Genomic DNA, 21337 nt, shown 5'->3' with positions numbered 1-21337 from the left:
AAGTGAACCAGCAAAAACCATGAGAAACTCAAGGAATGAAAAATCGGACGCTTCCAAATAGCCATTCATCGGCCTTCTTAGCCTAAGAATGTTTCATGTTATCCCGAATTTCATTATAAAAAGGGTAGTAGAATAGGGAGGGGTTACTGATGATGATGATGCTGATGCTGCCTTCTTACTCGATGACCGCAAACCCCTATCGATCCCACAGGCGATGACAGATGCCTGCACGATTTCTGGTCCTTTGGAGATCTTTAGGACTGTAACGTGCTGAGCAAAGAACTTTCGGACTTTGAGCTTTGGATTGCTTTATTTGGACAATTTAACGGCTAAATTTGGTTATGCAGAGCCAAATGAATTAGGAAAAATCCAAATAGCAAGAATAGGTAACAATAAATGTCATGCGATTTGTGCTTTGATTGACCAAAATGCTAATATTAATTGCAAACTATTTAGATAAACAAATATTTGATTAACAGAAATTACGAGTTTGTGGTTTTTTAATGAGGAGATTAGAGGATTGTGGATCTTAAATGTGTTTTAGCTGGTTCTAAATCACCATCAACCAGTCCAACTAATTGGTCCGTCGACCAAGTGTTGGAGTGCCTTGATGTTTAAGTTAGGATTCTATAGGTGGTGATGCTAATGTATATTTTGTAAAATAACTTTTCTTCCCTATAGGTAATAAGGTACTCCCCCACATGTCCAGCGCTTGATTCTATCATCCCTCCTGTGTGCAGACCCGTGAGTGAAGACGTGAGAGTGTTGGTGTTATGGGCCCACCAATGATTGCATGTGTGAATGAGCTAGTGTGACGTCGGGTCTGCGAAGCAGGGAGGGTAAGTTGTAAAAATTTGCTCTCTTTCTTTCCACGGTCTTGCGCTGGATCAGGAGTATGCAGGGAGACTGTTCCAGATTAGGTAGGGAAGGAGTACTCTGAAACACCCAGAGTCCCCCTACCACAGGGACCGTGCTCAAATGCCCAACACTCACCACTGCTGCTGTGAATGGGGAAGATATGCGGACTTTGGAACTGTCCCTTTCACCTCTCCTTGCTCCACTCTTGATCTGGGGGCGATCTGGAGGATGAGGCGGATGGAGTTTACTAGCAACACTGTGACTGGTGCTCTTGAGGGAACTTTAACAATGCCTCCTGGGCAGTAACCAAAACTGTCTGCACTTACCGCTGTGCCCGAGCAACTTTGGCTGATGCCCAGAGGAGCTGTCATATGCAGCTATAGAGGAGTTGGCTCTGGTTCACCCCTCAGCTGGCACCTACCCAGCCGGACATCCGACATCGTTTTTCTCACCTCCCCGTTGTGTTTTCCTACCTGCATTCCCTATCCCCATTTACCATTCCTCCTCTACCTCTTCACTCCGCATAAGACGTGTGTACGCGCTAATAATTCTCACATTGTTGTGTAATCTTATGTTTTTTTTTCTTTTCTCCTATGCCTATATTTGTCTATGTAATTATGGAACCTGTAACTCACTCCCTCTTTTGCCCCTAGAAGCCAAGAAGGTGGCAGTTCAAGGCCTGATCCAGTCCCGCCTGGACTCAAATAATGCCCTGTATGTTGGGGCCCCCGAGATGACTCTCCGGAAACTCCAGGTGGTGCAAAACTGCGCAGCACGCACCCTTTTACAGATCCCACGAGCCCAGTCAGCTAGACCTGCGCTAAAAAGTCTTCACTGGCTACCAGTCAAGTACAGAGTGACATTCAAGGCACTGTGCATTGCGCATCAGGCCTTTTGGAAAACGGGACCTGCAATCAACAGCAACCTCGTCACCCCCTACCATCCTAACAGGAACCTCCGCTCCACTGAGGCCTTCCTGGCAAAGGTGCCTAGAGTGAAAAGAGCCAGATCCGGGGGCAGGTTGTTCGCACTGAACACAGCCAAACTCTGGAATTCCCTCCCCCTCCCACTCCGCTCAAATCCGCACCTACTATCATTTAGAAAAAAATTGAAAACCTGGCTATTCACCAAAGCCTCCGAGCTCTAATCTGTCACTCAGTATGTCTCCCCGATCATACCAGCGCTTGGACGCCCTTGGGCAGCAACCGCGCTCAATAAATCTATTTCAATTTCAATTTCAATTTCACTGATCCTCATGTAAAGCGCTCTGATACCTCCGGGTCTAGGCAGCACTATATAAAACTTTGCAAATAAAATAAAATAAACAACGCATCTGCCTTAACCACACATATGCCTGGTTAAACCAGATAGCGATCTAGTCTTCAGGATGGGTGGAAAAGCATTGGAACAGGCAGCTCCTGAGGTGATAGGTAAGTGGGGCTGGGGCTGGGTTTGAGAGGGTAGTTTTTAGGGGTCGGTTGGGGAGAAATTTTTAGGCATGGGGGCGGTTTTAGGGCTCAGGGCGGGTTTGAGATCAGGGTTGTTTGTTAAATTTGGGGCAGGTTTTCAGGCCTCAGGGCAGTGGAATGGGTAGGGGTAGTTTCGGAGAGGGGAAAGATATCAGGGCTGGGATAGGGGGTCAGGGCTGGGTTTGGGGGGGGACTTTTTAGGAGTGGGTTGCGGTTTTAGGGTTCAGGGCGTGGGGATCGGGTAGGTTTTATTATGGGGGCAGGGTTTTAGGCCTCCAGGAAGTGAAGGGGTTAGGGTACTTTTAGGGACAGCTCCTGTAATATATGGTAAGGGGCATGATTTTAGGCTTCAGGGAAGGGGGGTGGAAAGGGTAGTTTTAAGAGTAGGTTTTAGGCCTCAGGGCTGGGGAGTTTGAGGTAGCGGATTCGAATTTTAGGGCTTGGGGGGGGTCAGAGAAATGGCGACCTTAGCCACGCATACCCCCTAACCATTCATACCAACGAAACTGCATGGTAAAGGCATGCGTAGTAAAGGAATACGTGGCCAAGATGCATTTGTGATTCGGATTGCATGGTAGAGGCATGGGCGGGTTAGCCATGCATACCTGCATTAGAAATATCATGGTGACAATAACGCTGGCCATCAATTAGCATTCAAATTAACTGAATGATGCAGTATTATAGGTGAACTGCTTTGACCTTATATCACATCTATCACATTTCGTTGTCTCCATTTTCAGACTGTGTGACCCAGTGTATATGGTCTGAATTCTTGGCTGTTTTGTAACTGTTCCAGCGAAACAACCCTATCCTTGAAGAGACATCACATCACCTTTCGAAGATCAGAGTTCCTGTTTTCAACCAAGCTTCTGAGGAAAACCTTTGTACAGCGATCCTTGACAGCTATCAATGGGATATGCCATTGTTAGGTTGACAAGAAAAATCAAAACACCCCCTGAATTAATGTAACCAATTATAAGTTTATAGAAAATCCTGCTCCAATTTTGGAATAAAATGAGGATGCACCTCTTTAAACAACACTGATGCCTATTCCATTACAGATTCAGGACTTCACAAATCTGAATACAAAGAAAAAAACCTGACTAGATAAACTACTGATCTGTTACTTCAGAGTTTGTATTTATCGTCTCATGTTGTTCCTGTTCTACTCTTTGCTTTCGGGGTAACACCCCTTATCAGCCAGGCTAGCTTGAAACCAGTGGCACAGCACGCAAGGGACCCACGAGAAACACTGTCAAGACTGATTTGCATATGGCTGGGTCAAAACTGGGGTGGCGTAGTGAGCAAAAGAACAATGGATTTAACCCAGATCTCTTGTCTGGGGTTGAATGTTTGATTAATTCAGCATTCTGCCCATCTTTTGTTGCTGCAGCACTTTTTGCCCTAAGTGGGATGGGTGTGCCCAGACATGGGTGCCTCGCTTGCTGTGCCTCTGGATTCAAGCTAGCCTTGCTGATGAGGGGTGTTACCTCGAAACCAGTCCCAGGATGCTTGTTTCCGATCCAGGGAGGACCTGGCTTGGCAGTTTGGGCTGGACTGTTCCCATGAGGAACAGGGTCAAGACTGATGTGCATATGGCTGGGTCCAAACTGGGGTGATGCAGTGAGCAAAAGAACGATGGATGTAACCCAGATGTCTTGAGTGGGGGTGAATATTTGATTCATTCATCTTTCCATCCATCATTTGTTGTTGCAGTACTCTCAAACTAATGCACTGGTCTACAATATAGCAGCGGGGTGTGTACATGTGTAAGAGCAAAATACCCATGCTATATGCTGTGTTGGGCAGAACCTAAATGTGAATGACAGTTTAGTTGACCAATCGATGGAGGCAGCAGTCCAAAGCCTGTATCTGTATGTGTATTTAAAAAAATTTAACAAACAGTAGTCCAGCAAGACAAAGCAGCCTCAGAGGCCAGACATAAAAACGATTAACCTTTCAAACACTATATCATGTTCTGTGCAAGAGGAGGAGCCCTGAAAAGTCAGCCCTGCGGCACTATGACCAGGTCCTTCCTGGGGCTGGGGAGAATCAGGCCTTATGACTTTTTTCCCTGCACAAATGGCTAGCACAACCAGCGCTCAGAGGGTAATAACAAGAACAAATCATGTCCTGCATCACTTCACAACAATGCAACTTGCAAAAACTTCGATCAAAGTAAGAAACAAAAACCCCCTCTCTTTCAGCTGGGAATATTACCTCTATATCCAATAAGGGGTAACAGGTCAGCTTCATTTAGACATTGCTTGATAGAAGTACCATTCACAATTTACATAAACCTACACTATTCCCAATTGGTGTTGTACCTGTCATTAATGGTTTACAGAGTTTAAGCACTAGATTTCATTGGTAGAGTAGCTTATGAGTTTGCACAGAAAAGATTTTACTATTAAAGCATTTGCTCCTCAAGGGCAAGAGAAACCTTAGTGGGTGGGTCCTTTCCCTCTTGGAGGATGATGTCACAGGACGCGTGCCACTTCTCATGTGTCCATGAACTAGTGCTTAATTTGAGCCGCTGGGTTCCGGTGCTCGGCATCAGCACTTAATTTTCAACACTGGGGCTTGGAACAGTCTGCCACATGGTGGCGCTGTCTGTCTAATTTAAAGATAAGCACAACAACAGTTGTTTATTAATTCAATATATTTTTTTAATGGCTATGGACTGTCACCCAAGCCATTCCTATAGCTTTGGGGGTATGGAATAGACTAAATTGTCACACTTGTAGGATTGAGATGACTAGTAATTGGCAGTGCTGGGAGGGGCAATGTGTGGTGCAAATTGCAGTGGCCTCCTGATGAGGGTCCGGCACGTATTTGTTTGCAAGTCAAGCACTTCCATGAACTAGCAAACTTGGTATGTTGTTCTGAAAGAGAGGTGGTTAGACTGTAACCCTTCTATCCACACACTGTAGAGACAATCACCCCTGCTCCTCTTAAGATAAATAAGCAAAATAATCACATGCCTAGGGCATCAAGGGAAGGGGGGGCACCACTGAAATTTTCCATTGCTGGATTTACAATGGACCATATGGTGCAAACCTTCGAATGGTGAAGCTGAACCTATAAAGAGGAAGTATATAAAAATAAACATTATTTTCCATCTTACTATACGTTTTGTTTCATTTTGAAAAATAAAATTGTATCTTATAGTTTATTATTGTTTATATTTTGAATTAGATATATGTGGGGGCACCAAAATATTTTAAGTGCTTAGGGCTTTTAAAGGTCTTAATCCGGCCCTGGCTACCTTGGACATTACCACACTGGACCACACCTCATGCCAGTGTCACGTTCAGACCCAGAGTCAACCAAGTTAGCCCATTATCCCGCATTGGCAGAAGATTACTCGAGATGGTTTTATTTTTTGGTAAGTGGCCCTTTATGGGATGCAAGCAGAGCTCATAAATACTGACAATCCTTCAGCTTTAGCTGTGCACACTAAGGACCTGAATACGAGCCTGGCGGACCACGGACTGTCGGACTCATGGGGGTGTGGCGGCAGCGGTCTCCTGACTGCCCTATTATGATTAAGGCGGTCAGGCCATCATTGCTCCACTGCAGCCACCAGGGAACAACGCTCCCTGGCGGTGTTGCGGCGGTCAGAAGATGACGGTCCCGCCAAATATATTACTAGTTTCCTCTCTGCCATGATTTTCATGGCGGTTCCTCCTCCATGAAAACCCTGGTGGAGAGGAAACAAAGGGGGCCCTACAGGGCTCCCTTGTTCCTCTGCGCCATAGGGTGCATCCCTTTGTGCATGTACCCCAGTTCCTGCACGGCATGGACTTTCCAGTACATGCCGTGCAGGAACTGTTTTTGGCGTTCCCATTGCGGTGCCCATCTCCGAGGTTCCGCCTTGGAAACCTAAAAAAAAGGCTGCCAGACATGAGTTACACTCGTAATCTGGCGGGTGGCCCGACCACGGGTTTGGCGGTGCATCGGTGGGGCAGACCCGGCCCTGTACCGCCAAACTCTTAATAAGGCCCTAAATCTCTATAAACAGTGTCCTAGCATTCAACTCTAACCCAGCCTACACCGCTGAACAGTACCCACCGCCTAGGGCACTAAAGCCACTGCCCCCTCGTTAAAGTCAAAACCTTTGCATGTTGATCTAATAACTGCTATTTCCTGTTTTTTACCCCTCAGTCACATGAGCATACACCACAGCCTGCCCCCACTAGTCTCAGGCTGCCTCCTATTCCATCCTTGATCAGATCCTTATACGTCTGGCGTCTAACCTTACCAGTCCTCCCCCACCTGCCTGAGTTACGCATGCAAGAAAGGGCAATCCCATAACCCTTGCCAGCTTGGGCATAAACTATCTCTTCCTGTCTACTTCCTGCGACAACCTGTATTCATCTATAAAAACATTCCCCGCCAGATATCCTGCTTCCAGACAGGGCTCTGTAACTTGCACAGGAGAGGGCGGTGACTACATTGCTGTGCCAAGGGATTTAATTATCTACCGCATGCACAGACAGAATAGTAATGACACAGCGCCAAAATGGCACCAACATCATTTGCTACGTCATCCAATGTCACGGTGTGGAAAGGGCTCTTCCCTTCCCTCTCCACTGGCCCGATTTGCCTCCTGGCTGCTTGGTAAACCAAGCAGCCAAGCTGGGTCCTGTACAGTGGGACCCAGGGGCTATTGCTGGACACTCAGAGGACCCAGGGAATGGGGGCCAGAAAGGTGTATATAAGGAAAGGACAAGGCCCACAAGTGGATTTACAACCTAGAATCTACAGCACTCACTGCAGCCACAGGCCTGCTGCGCCCATAGAGCAGGCGACGGGAGCACTCTCAACAGAGGTTCCAAGAGCTGCACAGATGGCCTGGGGCTGCTCAGAGCCGCTCGGGTGTGGCTTGGGACCATAGCAGGTCAAGACAGAAATGTTTTATGCTGCTTATGTGGGACACTCCCAACACTGCAGAGTGTGTTTGGGAGACATTTACATGTCTTCTGGGTGGCCCGTTAAATGACTCTACATCCGAGGAAGTGGAATTGCTCGTAGTAGCAGCATGTTTCATCCCTCCATCCCCAGCATTATATAATGCATGAAACCCAAGAACATGAGTACCCTAAGATTATGAAGAATACCCCAGCCTTAGAGTCGCCACCTGGTGGAATTGCCTTGATACTGTATTTAATGGTGACTTTTATTCAAGATCAGTAATCATGCTGGTACCTTCAGGCTCATACTTATAAGAGGAACTGTGAAATAATACATTTCAGAAAGCTGAGTGCTATACGTGAACAGACAACTGTTTGACAACCATTACTATGGCATATGGCCTATTGAGTGCTTGCCGCTGTCCGTGCAGTAATCAACCATGGTGAGGCCTTTCTCTGCACCGGGAGGCCACTGATGCCATCCAGACACACTCTCAGACCTCTCTAGGTTGAAGCAGCGCTATCTCATCCATGCTGATGCAGCACCCATGCCTCAGTAGCATTTTCTGTGTCCAGGTTCACTTTCGTGTTTGGTTACGTTATCCACGTTCCTTCAACAATTTATGTGTGATAAGGTATAATGAAAGAGGTGGATATGAAAAGATACAAAAACTATGCTTTAAGGTACTTCCCACTTTTTCTGTGAGCTGTGGAACCTAGCACACACGCAAAAAGGGAAAATCGAGGAGAAATGCAAACATTTCTCCTCATTACACCTGCCTCAATGAGGCACAGGATTTTGGCGTAAATTCCTGTCTACAATTCTATGTAGATATGGGATTTCTTTCCAGACCCATGGTGCATGGGAATGCCAATCCATCACCCATGGACCACCCACCCCTTTGACACAAAAAAACGCAAGGAAGCCCAGAACACAGCTTTGCGTTACTTTTGATTACAATCCAATGTAAATCGGGATTTGCCCTGGATTGTAAATACCATCACACATTTTTCCCGGATGTGCATTAAAAAGTGACGTAAAAGCAACGCAAATTGTTTGTAAACCTGAGCCTTGGTGTGCACATGAAATGCAGCAGTTTCCGTAAGAATAGTGTGCATAGACATGACCAGATGAACAAGCATTGAAAATGCAATAGGTCTCGCCTTTGATTAAGTTAAAGCCATTTGCTTTGCTAATGGTATTGTATAGCAAAGCAAATGGGTTTAACTTAATGAAAGGCGAGACATATTGCATTTTCAATGCTTGTTGATACAAGTGCCCCCAAGATATTTGTTACACCTCTGCATTGGGGAACTGGGACCTCTACGATTGCCTGTCTCTGAGATTAGAAGGCAGCTCTGGGCCTGTACCTGACAGTAATGCTTGCCATAACAGACTGATCTTCCCCAAGACCCCTTTTTAGAAGAAAACTTTAATCCTCACTATCATTAACCACCACAATAGAGGAAGACGATCCTGAAAGCATACGATATACTTATCACATAATATGCGTGAACTAATAACCCATGCAATAACACAACATGGTAGCCCCACTGGCCAACAGAAAAAGTTACTCTTTTATTTAAAATACACATGAGCGCCTGCATACCATAACATGAGTTATTTTTATTTTTAAAAAGGAGTCCATAATATTTCCTTCCTATACAGAGACCGAACATGTTAGATGATAATTGTTCTTTGAAGGGGTCACAAAACTTTTAATGAAGCTAAAAAAAGACGTCTTTCTCAAACGACAATGGTGCCGATGACGTCATCAATGTCATTTATTCTGGGTTTTGGCTCGACAATGAATAAAGACTTCCAGGGCAATAGAGCTGTATTACTGTGCTACAAATCACGTGAAGAGATACAAAAAAGCACTGCCATAGCCAATAGGTCTCGCTTTTGGGACCTTATAAGTATTTAGTTATGCAGCGCAATATCCTTGGTGCAACAACATCAACTGTTGCATGGCTAAACACTTATAAGGCCCCAAATGCGAGACCTATTGGCTATGCCAATGCTTGTTGTCTTTGGTAAAGGCTGGGAGACTTGGCTCTTTCCCAATTTTAAACCAAAATGTTATATCCAAGGCTCTTCTGCATCCTCCCTATCTGCTCTGCACCGGGAAAGCACTTGGGGTAGCTGTGCCCATTACAAATCTTTAGCAATAATAGGGAACTCGGTCTGTTCCTATTGAACACTAATATTTACAGTAGTCCTCCTGTGGTGTCCAGTGCCTATACTCGGCACTGTGCAGGTAAAGCCAGGAGCACCAATAAACCGGTGTTATCTTCACTGCCTATCAAATGGGAGGATTCTGAAGAAATGACAGACATCGCACGGAAAGGTTACTGTGCAATGATGAGGTCATGACCTGCTTTGCCCCGTCTCCTCCCTCCTGCTCACAAGCAGGTTACCTTTCCTCCTTCTCACACACTCCCCCTGCCCCCTCCCGCCCTTCCATCACCTGGGCAGTACCTCTGGCTCCTGTCTGTCACTTTGAAAGCACTTTGCGCGGCTCTTCGGAGCGCACCCGAGCCTGCCTGCCGCCGGCCGCGGCTGGTTAATAATGTGCGTGAAGCGCTGCGCTCGCGTCGATACGGGGAGGCAGAGAAGGGGCAGGAAACCCCTGCAGGGCAGAAGAGGGAAGGGGAGTCGGAGTGTATGGCCGCCTGTGATCGTGCCCGGTTCCCTCTGGCATCTGCTCCGAAAGGGTTCCTGCCCCTCACTCCATAACCCCTTTCTCACTCCAGTGAATTGTGCAGGCATGTCAGGCCTTCTTAACCCACACACGGAAGTACTCAATACACTTTCACAAACAAGCCGACGTACGCTCACAAAATGACATACATTCGTTTTAATGTTATGATGAAACTTTTGACTGTAGAGAAGAAAACATGTCTGTAGCAAATCAATGCGCACACAATTATAACGCTTTACCAATGGCATATTTCTAATAGAGTGTAGCTTAGTTCACTTACACATGTTGGAATTGTCCTATTGTCATTATTGCACAAATGAAACAAGCATTTGCAATGCAATAGGTCTCGCATTTATGCAAGTTTAAGCTATTGGTATTGTAAATGGCTTTGTGTTTCATTTATGTTTCAAAAACCAAAACATAAATAAAAGGCATTGTGATTTACAATGCCAATTGCTCAAACTAGGGTAATTGCGAGACCTTTTGCATTGCAAATGCTTGTTTCCGTTTCAAATTATGCCAGCAGTAGCATAATACACAAAGATATTTCTTTCACGAAGGAAGGGTGCAGGACCAGGGACACCTAGTAACAGCCTGTGGTACTGCGCCCATTTCTTCGTGAAAGGAATTTCTTTGCGTATTATTTTTTTTTTTTTTTAGGATTAGCGGTTATGATCAAATACGTTTAGATAATCCAGGGAGGAAAAGGAAACCGCAAACATAGGGAGCAGATGGATGGCTTGTGTGATCAGAGATCCCAACATGCAGACAACGGGAAATAATCGTAAAATAATGGAACTCCAGAGGTTAATTAGCGGAGAGAAAGACATGCTCCCTCAGTGGAGATGAATCCTAAATGAAGCATTGTGTAAATGTGAGCGATTGGCGTTGCAGATGCTAATTAGTTGTTTTCCATTTCAAAGTATGCCAGCAGTACGCAAAGAAATTTCTTTCACGAAGGAAAGGGTGCAGGACCAGGGACACCTAGGGAAAGCCTGTGGTACTGCACCCTTTTCTTCGTGAAAATAATTTCTTTGTTTATGCTAATACTGGCATACTTTGAAATGAAATAAAAATTAGCATTTGCAATGTCAATAGCTGGTTTCCATTTCAAAGTATGCCAGCAGTACGCAATGAAATTTCTTTGGCGAAGGAAAGGGTGCGGGACCAGGGACACCTAGGGACAACCTGTGGTACTGCGCCCATTTCTTCGTGAAAGGAATTTCTTTGCGTATCATTATTTTTTTTTTTAGGATTAGCGGTTATGATCCAATACATTTAGATAATCCAGGGAAGAAAAGGAAACCGCAAACATAGGGAGCAGATGGATGGCTTGTGTGATCAGAGATCCCAACATGCAGACAACGGGAAATAATCGTAAAATAATGGAACTCCAGAGGTTAATTAGTGGAGAGAAAGACATGCTCCCTCGGTGGAGATGAATCCTAAATGAAGCATTGTGTAAATGTGAGCGATTGGCGTTGCAGATGCTAATTAGTTGTTTTCCATTTCAAAGTATGCCAGCAGTACGCAAAGAAATTTCTTTCACGAAGGAAAGGGTGCAGGACCAGGGACACCTAGGGACAGCCTGTGGTACTGCACCCTTTTCTTCGTGAAAATAATTTCTTTGTTTATGCTAATACTGGTATACTTTGAAATGAAATAAAAATTAGCATTTGCAATGTCAATAGCTGGTTTCCATTTCAAAGTATGCCAGCAGTACGCAATGAAATTTCTCTGGCGAAGGAAAGGGTGCAGGACCAGGGACACCTAGGGACAGCCTGTGGTATGGCACCCTTTTCTTCGTGAAAATAATTTCTTTGTTTATGCTAATCCTGGCATACTTTGAAATGAAATAAAAATTAGCATTTGCAATGTCAATAGCTGGTTTCCATTTCAAAGTATGCCACCAGTACGCAAAGAAATGTCTTTCACGAAGGAAAGGGTGCAGGACCAGGGACACCTAGGGACAGCCTGTGGTACTGCACCCTTTTCTTCGTGAAAATAATTTCTTTGTTTATGCTAATACTGGCATACTTTGAAATGAAATAAAAATTTGCATTTGCAATGTAAATAGCTGGCTATTTTGAATAATACGAAAGGTTTTGCACTGTAAATCCTCTGAGCAGCCTCCTGTGTGGCTTCAGCAGTGAATATGTAATTGCGGCAGGAAGCAAAGAACAAACCTGCAGTTTGCCCAATATAAGTTAAAAGGTAGGACAAAGTGAAAGGAAATGCGCATCCACGAGGTAAGAATCTTAGGCAGGCTGAATGGAAGTGAAGTATCTTCTGATACAAAGAAACAGTAGGCTGCAAAGACAAGCGGCCGGAACGAGGGAGAGTAGGCACCCCTCCCCCAACCAGATGGCACACTGCAGGCAATTAAGTGCGAGCAGAAGCGGAAGAAAACTGTAGTTAGGCGCCGCTGCCTCGGGACTACACGGAAGTGACAATAGGGCCAACAGCCAACAGAAATCAAGAAAACAACAGCAATGCTAAATTTAAACCAATCACGAGGGGCAGGAGAAATTACACGGAGGTGAAGCCAATATATAAATTACTTTAAGTCTCGCTGAGACAGCGCATGCAGCGCATGCGCTGCCACACGCGAGACCTAAAAATAGCTTCAAAATGCTTATGTGACATTTAATGATTGATTTCCCTTTAAATGAACACGCGATTACAAATAACAGCCACATATGTACACAAACACTCATCCAAACACTGACACATGTTTAAGCACAAATGCACGCTCATGCGTGCGCGCACACACACCCTTCATGCCTCTCGGACACTCACAAGCAGAAACATACCACACAAATACACAAACAGAAAGGATCAGACAGGTTCAGTAGTCATGTATACACAAGGGTGCATACACGCATGCACGCATGCCCATAGTTTTATAAGCACACAATGAACCAGTTTTACACAAATACGCAATCACATGGATAGACGACATAAAATCAATCAATCATCCACTCTCCACTGGAAGTGCTCGATTCAGAGTCCTATTCTGAACCACTGTGCAGTTCCAAAGCATTCAACTACGGATTACAGGATTTGTTTAAGCAACGTGCTTGATTATTCAGGGTGGTCTAGTTAGTTGGATGGGTCGATAGAATCGATGCTTCATTTTCAGGGTAACTGCTACCAACATGCTTCAAGCAGGAATAATTACAAGCCAATTAATCCTGCGCTCCTATCCTGGAAATCCCTCATGAATGGACACCCCAGGACAAATGTTGGCCAATGGTGATTGCGCACTCTGTACTTGTATTCAGCAATCAAGGGATTCCTTCCAAAGATCTGTAGTGAAAGTGCTCCCTTACCACCCAGACACAGAGCGGCCCCAGATCTCACCCGTGCACACTGCAGCTTTAAGAAAGACATATATATAAGTAACTTGGAACAACCTGAAATGTAGCAGTGAAGCCAGGCCACAATAGCAGAGACTCGTTAAGAACATTGCATCCTCACATATTAACTAAAGCATACCAGTGAGTAGCAACAGAGACATGGAACGTCACATCAGACAAAAAATAGAGAATCAAAGACCAAGTTTGAAACAGAAAAGACAAATAAAGTACATCTGAACAGCATACATCCGATAAGATGACCTGAAGCACTGAAAAATAAGGCTAGAGCAGTCTACAACAAACGTAAAGTCCCCAACAGTGAAAACATCTGGTACTAAGGACTTAGACATATATAACTAGCAAAACTGCCAACATACCCTTCCTCTCGACGATGCTTTCCCGTTCGATTAAAAAAACAAGCATCGCGGCACCGATCTTTACTTTGAATGTTATAAGTAAAGCGCGGGTGCCGCGATGATAAGCGCAGGTGCCGCGATTATAGCAAAATTAAAGAAATAGATGTTTTTTTCCATTTCTTTACTTTTGGTATCATCGCGGCTCCCGCGCTTTACTTATAACATTCAAAGTAAAGCGGGGTGCCGCGATTATGCCAAAAGTAAAAAAATAGAAAAAAAATCTATTTCTTTACGCCCGCGAGTGGTGCACGCGCACACCACTGTGAACATGTGTTTTCAATTATCGCGCCCATTTCTGGGCACGATAATTGAAACCACATGGCCTTTGGTGCACGTAACAGACACCAATATGCCATGGGCGGAGCAATGCGACCACCTTTGGCCTATTGCGTGCTGTTTTAGTAAAAAACACGCACGCAAAGACCAATAGCGGGCCACAAAAGGAAAAGCACACGCACGAGCGTGTGCAATTCCAGGCTCCGTTTCTGAACCCCACACAAAAAGGCTCTCGCTGCGCGAGCCCTAAAAACCTGCTGTGCACTGTCAGTGTGACTCCACTCAGCACTGGCCATCTGCCTCTACTGCTTCTTCAGTGCTGAAATCCCTAATGATGTGTATGGTAATTCTAAAAATCACTACACAGCCCTTACTAGTCAGAGATCAGTGGCTTACAGAGCTTGTGCAAAGCACCGCCGTCCTCTTATGCACATCCTCCTCGGCGCTATACAGGGATAGGCACACAGTTTGCACGGCACCGCGTCCCAGCCTCCTACAATTGCGTCGCCGCCAAACTTATCAGGCTTCTTACAGCGCTACGTCAGTGCTCAAACTCCCAGACTTCGCTTGGTAATGTCTAAAACGTCTCATCTGACAGGTTCAGGTGTGTAAATGTTTGTTTTATTTTAGTCACATCATTTGACACCCCCTTGATGAAACCTCCTTATCCGTCATACTCGCTCTTGTACCACGTCACCTTCCAGCATTGATATCACCCGGATTTACAACTTTCCTGCTCTCAAACTGAGCTCAAATGACGCCCCCCAGTCAGGGTCTGCAGCAGTTTCTGCAGTCTCAAATGTTTATCTCCACAGCCCTCATCTATTACCCATGCGTATCCACCTAAAGAGTGGAAGTCACAGTATTGAGGCTTATCACGATGGCTCTGCACTCGTACTTAATTTTAGTAAAAGTAAGTGCCAGGACCCTTCATGGGAGGCACTGCAGCTTGAACCACCCGTTGCCCCAGCCAACGTTTTACCACAATCTTCAGTACTACACAGCACAGGACACTAAGATTAAATAATCTTAAGCAAGAGGAGCGGCGCAAGGTTTTCACACCCAGAAAGAGGTAGCCACAATGCAAGCTTCTTCCTCATAGAATATGCACATCTGAAGCATATACTGTGCACTCAGCTCTCGCTCATAACCGGCACCGAAGGTGATGGCAGGAAAAAGGATAATTCTTTATATAACAGGTGCAGCAATGTACCCCTCTCTATCTGCTCTGGTTCGGGATGGGAAGCAACAGTGCAAGCTTCCTCCTAACCAGACAAGGGAACGGCAGTGGAAGGGGTCGTCCTTCATAAAATAGATACAGGGTCGCATCAGCAAAACGAGCTTTCCTCTCCCACTGAAAGGTGACTGTAGTGGAAGCTTCTCTTCCTGCAGAACAGATCAAACACTGCAGCAGTTGAAGTGCAAGCTTCAGTCGCTCACAGAACTTGTACAGTCAAGGTATGAGTGACAAGCAGGATACATATAGGTAAATGGAGCAGGTGCTTAATCCTCAGAAGTGCCTGTGTATAGAGGGTTTAGTGAGTTAATACATGAGCACTTCCGCCAAGTTCTATGTCTGCACACTTTATGCCGCTCCTGCTTCTGGTGCAATATTCTCTGTGATGTTTCTGTCACATGGTGCATGCATTGATGTAACTCCTGATGTCACATCCTGTAGTTTTGCTGCTATCCAATCATATAGATTCTCCTATCACCATTAAATTGGACTTCCGTCAATGAACCTTGATGCCCGGTATGGGCCTGTTGTGTTTGATAAGATATACCATAGAGAAACGGGCATTGATGCTTCACGTTTCCGTCCATGATCGAGCCTAATGTAGGCAATAAAACCCCCAGTGTTTAGATTATGGGGCGCTGGGACACATGGCGAGATTCTGCTAGAAGAAAAGAGAGGTCAGATATATTCAAAGACCAATATAGTATACTACAGATCCAGGGACACCCTTTCCACTGCCTGTAGAGGGGGTGGGGAAGTAATAGATGCTCTATTAGATTCGGGGTGTAAGCACTCTTTTATCCATCAAAATGTAGTTTGCCCCACAAATCCTGCCAGGTACAGTTGATCAGTTTTTTCATGAGTGTCGGAGAAAGGTCCCTTAAGGAGGAAGAGGGATGGCTAGTTGTTGCTCCCTTTTCTATCGAAAAGATTCCTGATTTAAGAGGGGAATGTAGACAAGAGAGCAAACAAGGGATACCCCTGAAACCTGCTTTACTTCCACGTGAAATAGGGCAAAGGGGACAAACCTCAGAGCTTTCCAGTCAGAAGGCCCAACCCTAAAAAATGAAATGCCTGAAAACAAGTTTAAAAGGGAAACTTGGAAATCCAGGTAGGGCCTCACTTCTTTATCAGAGGAGGTTATTGTATAGTTTGCGGGAGAAGGCAACAACCTCAGCTGTTGGTTCTAGAACCTTTTAGAGAACGAGTCCTGTTTTCAGCTGATACTCATCTACTGGGGGACACCTTTTTTGTCTTGGAATTTATGCCCAGATAAAGGGAGATTGATGGGAGCATCCAGAATGCCAGACTAAAAACCCATACAACCTCCATCCAGTTCCTCCTACCGAGAATTCCTTTAATCGGGGTCCCTGTTCAAATGGTGGGCATGGATATAGTGGGACCTTTTCCAGTAGCCGGTATAAATACCTGCTGGTTAAAGTAGACTATGCCTCACGTTACCTGTAACCTGTAATGAAATAGATTCTGCCATGGTGGAGATAGTTTCACAGGTAGGATTCCCAAAATAAATCCTAACCGATCAAGGAACACTTCTTAATTTTTTTAATGGTTGACCTTTGTAGTTAATTAAGGATCCAACAATTGAGAACCTTGGCCTATCCTCCGAAGACACACTGCCTCCGAGGACACTATAATGGCACATTAAAGATCACCTTAAGGAAAATGCTAGGCTGTGAAGGCCGACATTTGGGTAACCTGTAACTTTTGACCTTTATTCGGTCTCGCCTAGTGTTGCAGCTTCCATGTAGCTTCCACGCTATCTTTTATTTGCTTTGCGAGGCATGCAGTATAAAAGATATCGGGGAAGCTTCATGGAAGCTCCGCCCACTGGCTTGTGTTTTTGTCCTCAGTAAATGTTGTCTTCTGATTTACTTTGAGGCTTGTTAGTCTCTCCTTATAACGACTATGTCATCATTTGTCACCTCCCATGGCTATTGGCCCCTTTACTTTGAGTGTTACACCCATTATGTGGCCTGTGAGCACTCCTTTTGTGCCCCCTTTTCTCCCGCCGGCACTCCAATTTAAAAACACAGTGGCTCTCAGGAGACGGCGAGCAAATATCTAACAGTGACTTGGCAGCAACTCCTTCCCCTCACCCTCCTGTCGCTGGTTTTGGGAGGGGCACAGTGCTCTTTCTGTTACACATTACACGGGCACCAAAGGCTTTATTCACCCGGTGACCCTTGCCACTGGGTTTTCAGTTGCCAAGTGGGGAAGGGGACGGCAGCACGTTTGCTCTTTGAGGTGGTGTTTGTCGCCGTGTCTGTTCTGACAGCCTCTTGCACATGGGCTGCTGGGTGGTAAAGGGAGCTGCCTGGCTCCTGCCGTCTCGCTCCGAGACTGGTGCTCAACGATGCTCTCTTTTCTCCACTCTGACAGCAGGGCTGTAGCGGTGGCAGTTGGGAGGTCGGGAAAGTGCCGTTTTGCCACTGCTGCCTTAGGGACAGGAGATGCTCGTTATTTCTGTGGCTCCGACGTGGAGTGGGAAAGCGCGTTGGTGCATCTGAAGCTGCTGCTACAGAGGGCGGCTGGCTGGCGCTAATGGGGAGTGGAGCTCTGTGCACTTGTTTAGTAGTTGTTCCCCCACCGTTATTTTTCTTAGTTATTTTACCCCGCCATTAATTTCTTTCTGCTGTTTTTATTTGTTGCTGTTCCACTGCTTCTTCACGCAGAACGCATTAAGGTATTGAACAAAAATCCAGGACTGGAAATAGTGCCCGTGATGACCTAAACGCAGGTGGTCATACTAAATCGCTGCAACAAAAGCAGACATTAAGCCCCCTACATACGGATTGCTAACCTACATGTTATAAGCTGCGCTTTGTAGAGGTACATTTTCGTTATTTCAACTATCGATCCACATCTGCGCCACACCCTCAAATCTGTCATTCATTTGAATGTTAAAACCTCTGCTTTGTTTTTTCATTATAACTGTGTCCGAAACTCACGATTCCACCTTATTCAAGATGGTCGTTAATGGGACTGCGTCCTTTCACACATGTGGTTTATCTAGTGTTTAAAACATCCACAAAATATTTACACGCACACTAGTCCTTCTATACATTCTATAATGTCAGATGTAAAAAAAGAGGCGGGTCAGTCTTGTTCAATTGGCCATTAACAGGCAATTCTGGAATGGGGCGTAGTTTATACCTTGATGTGTTTTGCACGTTAAATGAGGACCTATCTTATTTCTTGCACTTGTGGCCACTGAGGGGATCTTGAGTTGGAGCTCAAAACCGAAGAGAACTGCACCGAGCGGCCCACAGAGAAGCCACACAAGCATGATAGCAGGGCCTCGAGAGAGTCACTGGCATATGACAATCACATATATATTTAATTTTAGAACACTCAACTTTATATTTGATTTTCCTGACACTCGCCTTGAGAGTTCATTTTAAAGGTGCGTGATTTTTCTATTTCCAGTGCTATAAAACACTGTTTTCAATGTCTCCACCTAGTAAACAGTGCTGCAGATGGTACTAGTGAATTTACAGATTATCCTACGTAGCTGCCAGATAGCCACATGTATGGTTTGACACCACCAGTCCCTTTTCAGCCACCATCATGATGCATTCTGAAATTTGTAGGTTTTCTTTCAGTATTGTAAAAGAAAGCTTAAAAACCTGCAATTGACTAAAAGGCCAAGAAGACCATACAGCGGTATCTAGTGCTCTCTCCAACGTAGCTGTCAAGTTTTAGATTGCCCAGCTCTCCCGTGATGCTGCATCACTCTCGCCTCCTTTTGCCTCATTTTTTGCTGAACTACTATCAATTTCACCTCTCCCGCACATACACTTTCTCTCTTTCTCACACACACTCTCACACACCACACTAATTCCCAGAGACATATATATCAACTATCTCTAAAGTTGTCTGTCACACACACATTTTCTCTCAAACTTACGCACCCAATTTATACTCGCACACACATTTCTCTCGCACATGCTTTCAGACACCCCTCCCTTCTGTCACACACAGTTTCACCCTTGCTAACATACACTCTTGCTCAAACTCGCTCACACACAATCGCAGCTTGCCCTTTCTGATACATTCCAACACTGGTGACCCTCAACATTTTTAACAGATGACAAAAAAAAAACGTTTTCATTCTTCATTCACCCCCTAAATGTGTTGCTTTATTTAAACCCCAACCTTGTAAAGAATTCCATGCTCAAACAATACATTTTGTAGCACCCAGTATAATATGTTGCATGGATAAATACGTATAAGGTCCCAAAGGCGAGACCGATTGCATTGCAAATGCTTGTGCTTGTTTTCTTTTTTAAGGCACGGGGAGATTTGCAGAGAATCCCAGGCTCGAACCTGGTTCCCCAGCTTCAAAGTCGGCTGCTCTGACCGTTAAGCCACTTCCTCTTGGGCATGAAACCCCTGAACACGCTGCGTGGTTTTTATTCAACTGTTCTTTACTTTACCACCGTGCTGGGAGCTCCAGGAAATGAAGTGGAAGGCAGATAAGATCCGGGGCTGGCAGCCTACGGGCTCAAGCTCCCTCCCACCCACGCATCCATAATCATCGCCACACTCGGTCCCAATACAACAATACGCCTGCTTACTCCCCAGTTCCTTGCCGCATTCAGTGCCAGGACTTTCTCTGGTGGAGAACTCTTAAAATAAGCATTAAAAATGCAATCGGTCTCGCCTTTAATTAAGTAAAAGCCATTTGCTTTGCTATACAATACCATTAGCAAAGCAAATGGCTTTAACTTAATAAAAGGCGAGACCTATTGCATTTTCAAAGCTTGTTTTTTTGTAGCAGTCGAGGCGTCTGAAGTTCAACACATAACTCGGAATTTCTCCGAGTCAATGCCTGAACTTTAGACAGAACGGAAACAAAGAGAGGCGGCCTCTGCTCGCTGTTTCTGACTTGTTCACTTTAAAGTTCATGCATAAACTCGGTGAAAATCCAAGTTATATATTTGATCTTTACACTCTCAAGCGCAAAAAAGCAGGCACTCGGCTCTGCAAAGGGCCATTATCGTCTTATTTTCTCTTCCTGGACACACACGCACATTCACCTTGCCTAATGCACCGTATCCGAGATTTGTCACCCCAACTTCAGGTCGCAATCTGAGCCTACGATAAAACTCTGAATCCATCCCAGCCTTGAGCAATTTGCAACTCTGAGGCCTGGAATACATTGACGTTTTTCCTACAGACTCCAACCCTGTCCTGCAATGAACTGATGCCCCCCGTCTCGCTAGAGCTTACACGCCCCTACAACCGATTAATCAGAGAAGTGAAGGGATCATTTGTTAGAAGCTTACATTTATTGAGTAGACGAGAGCTGCTATTCCGATGGGCAGGCAGCAGCACAGCATGGTGAAAACCGAGTACCCGAGGTAGTCCTTCTTGTAGACCCTCGTTGGGGCGACCATCATGACCGGCTGGGTGAAATTCTCAACATTTTCCGTACTGGGATATCCTGAAGTGTATGGGGGAGATTGCCCTGGAACTTGTAGGTTGGTAGGTGGGATGTGCACGTCACTAGCAGGTGGATAGTTACCAAGCAGTGGAGTTGTGTTAGGCACTGGTTCTGCTCCAACCATGGTAGGATGCTCCTGGATTGGGCCTTCTGAGCTATCCTTGGCAGATTCCCAGGCGTCCATCATCCGCTGTAGATTCTCCTCCCTTCTGGCTTCTGTTGGGTGGATGAGGCACCCTTTAAAATCCTTCCTTTGCTTCCTCACTGGCTCATGGGAGCATATCACCCCATGGAAGCATCTCAGAGGAAGAGGGGAGCCTTTATAAGGAGTTCTTTCAGGCAATGTTGACTTTCACTCAATTCCTGATATGTCTGCCAGAAAGGAAACTTCACTGCAGGTTAATATTTGACATTTCAGTTGGATGACAGTTGATCTCTCCTTTTGAAATGGGTCAAGGGTGCAATCAGGCTGTGGCACACCCTGGGTACAGCGCTACCTCAGCCCATTTTATGGTCTCATGAATAGGTGAGCGCGCTGTGAACCCGCTGCTACCCCCTTTCACTAGTACTTTTATCTTTGATTCATATGCATATTTTATGATATGAGCCTGTCCCTAAACAAAGCCAGACTGTT

The 21337-nt window shown here is 45.3% G+C and overlaps 1 protein-coding gene across 1 annotated transcript in view; it reads right to left on the bottom strand.

The window, feature by feature from the left end:
- Positions 1–21080, bottom strand: part of LOC146809090 (synapse differentiation-inducing gene protein 1-like) — a 35852-nt gene extending 14772 nt beyond the window's left edge. Inside the window, exon 1 of the mRNA XM_085615890.1 lies at positions 20546–21080. Within this exon, the coding sequence (XP_085472016.1) occupies positions 20546–20890 (345 nt within the window). The 5' untranslated portion in view covers positions 20891–21080. The remainder of the gene's footprint in view (positions 1–20545) is intronic.
- Between the last annotated feature and the right edge of the window lie 257 nt (positions 21081–21337).

This window comes from Triturus cristatus, chromosome 7 (genome assembly GCF_964204655.1).
Source record: "Triturus cristatus chromosome 7, aTriCri1.1, whole genome shotgun sequence".
Classification (NCBI taxonomy): Eukaryota; Metazoa; Chordata; class Amphibia; order Caudata; family Salamandridae; genus Triturus; species Triturus cristatus.
Note: the sequence above shows the minus strand (reverse complement) of the source record. Positions and strands in the feature narration are given on the sequence as shown.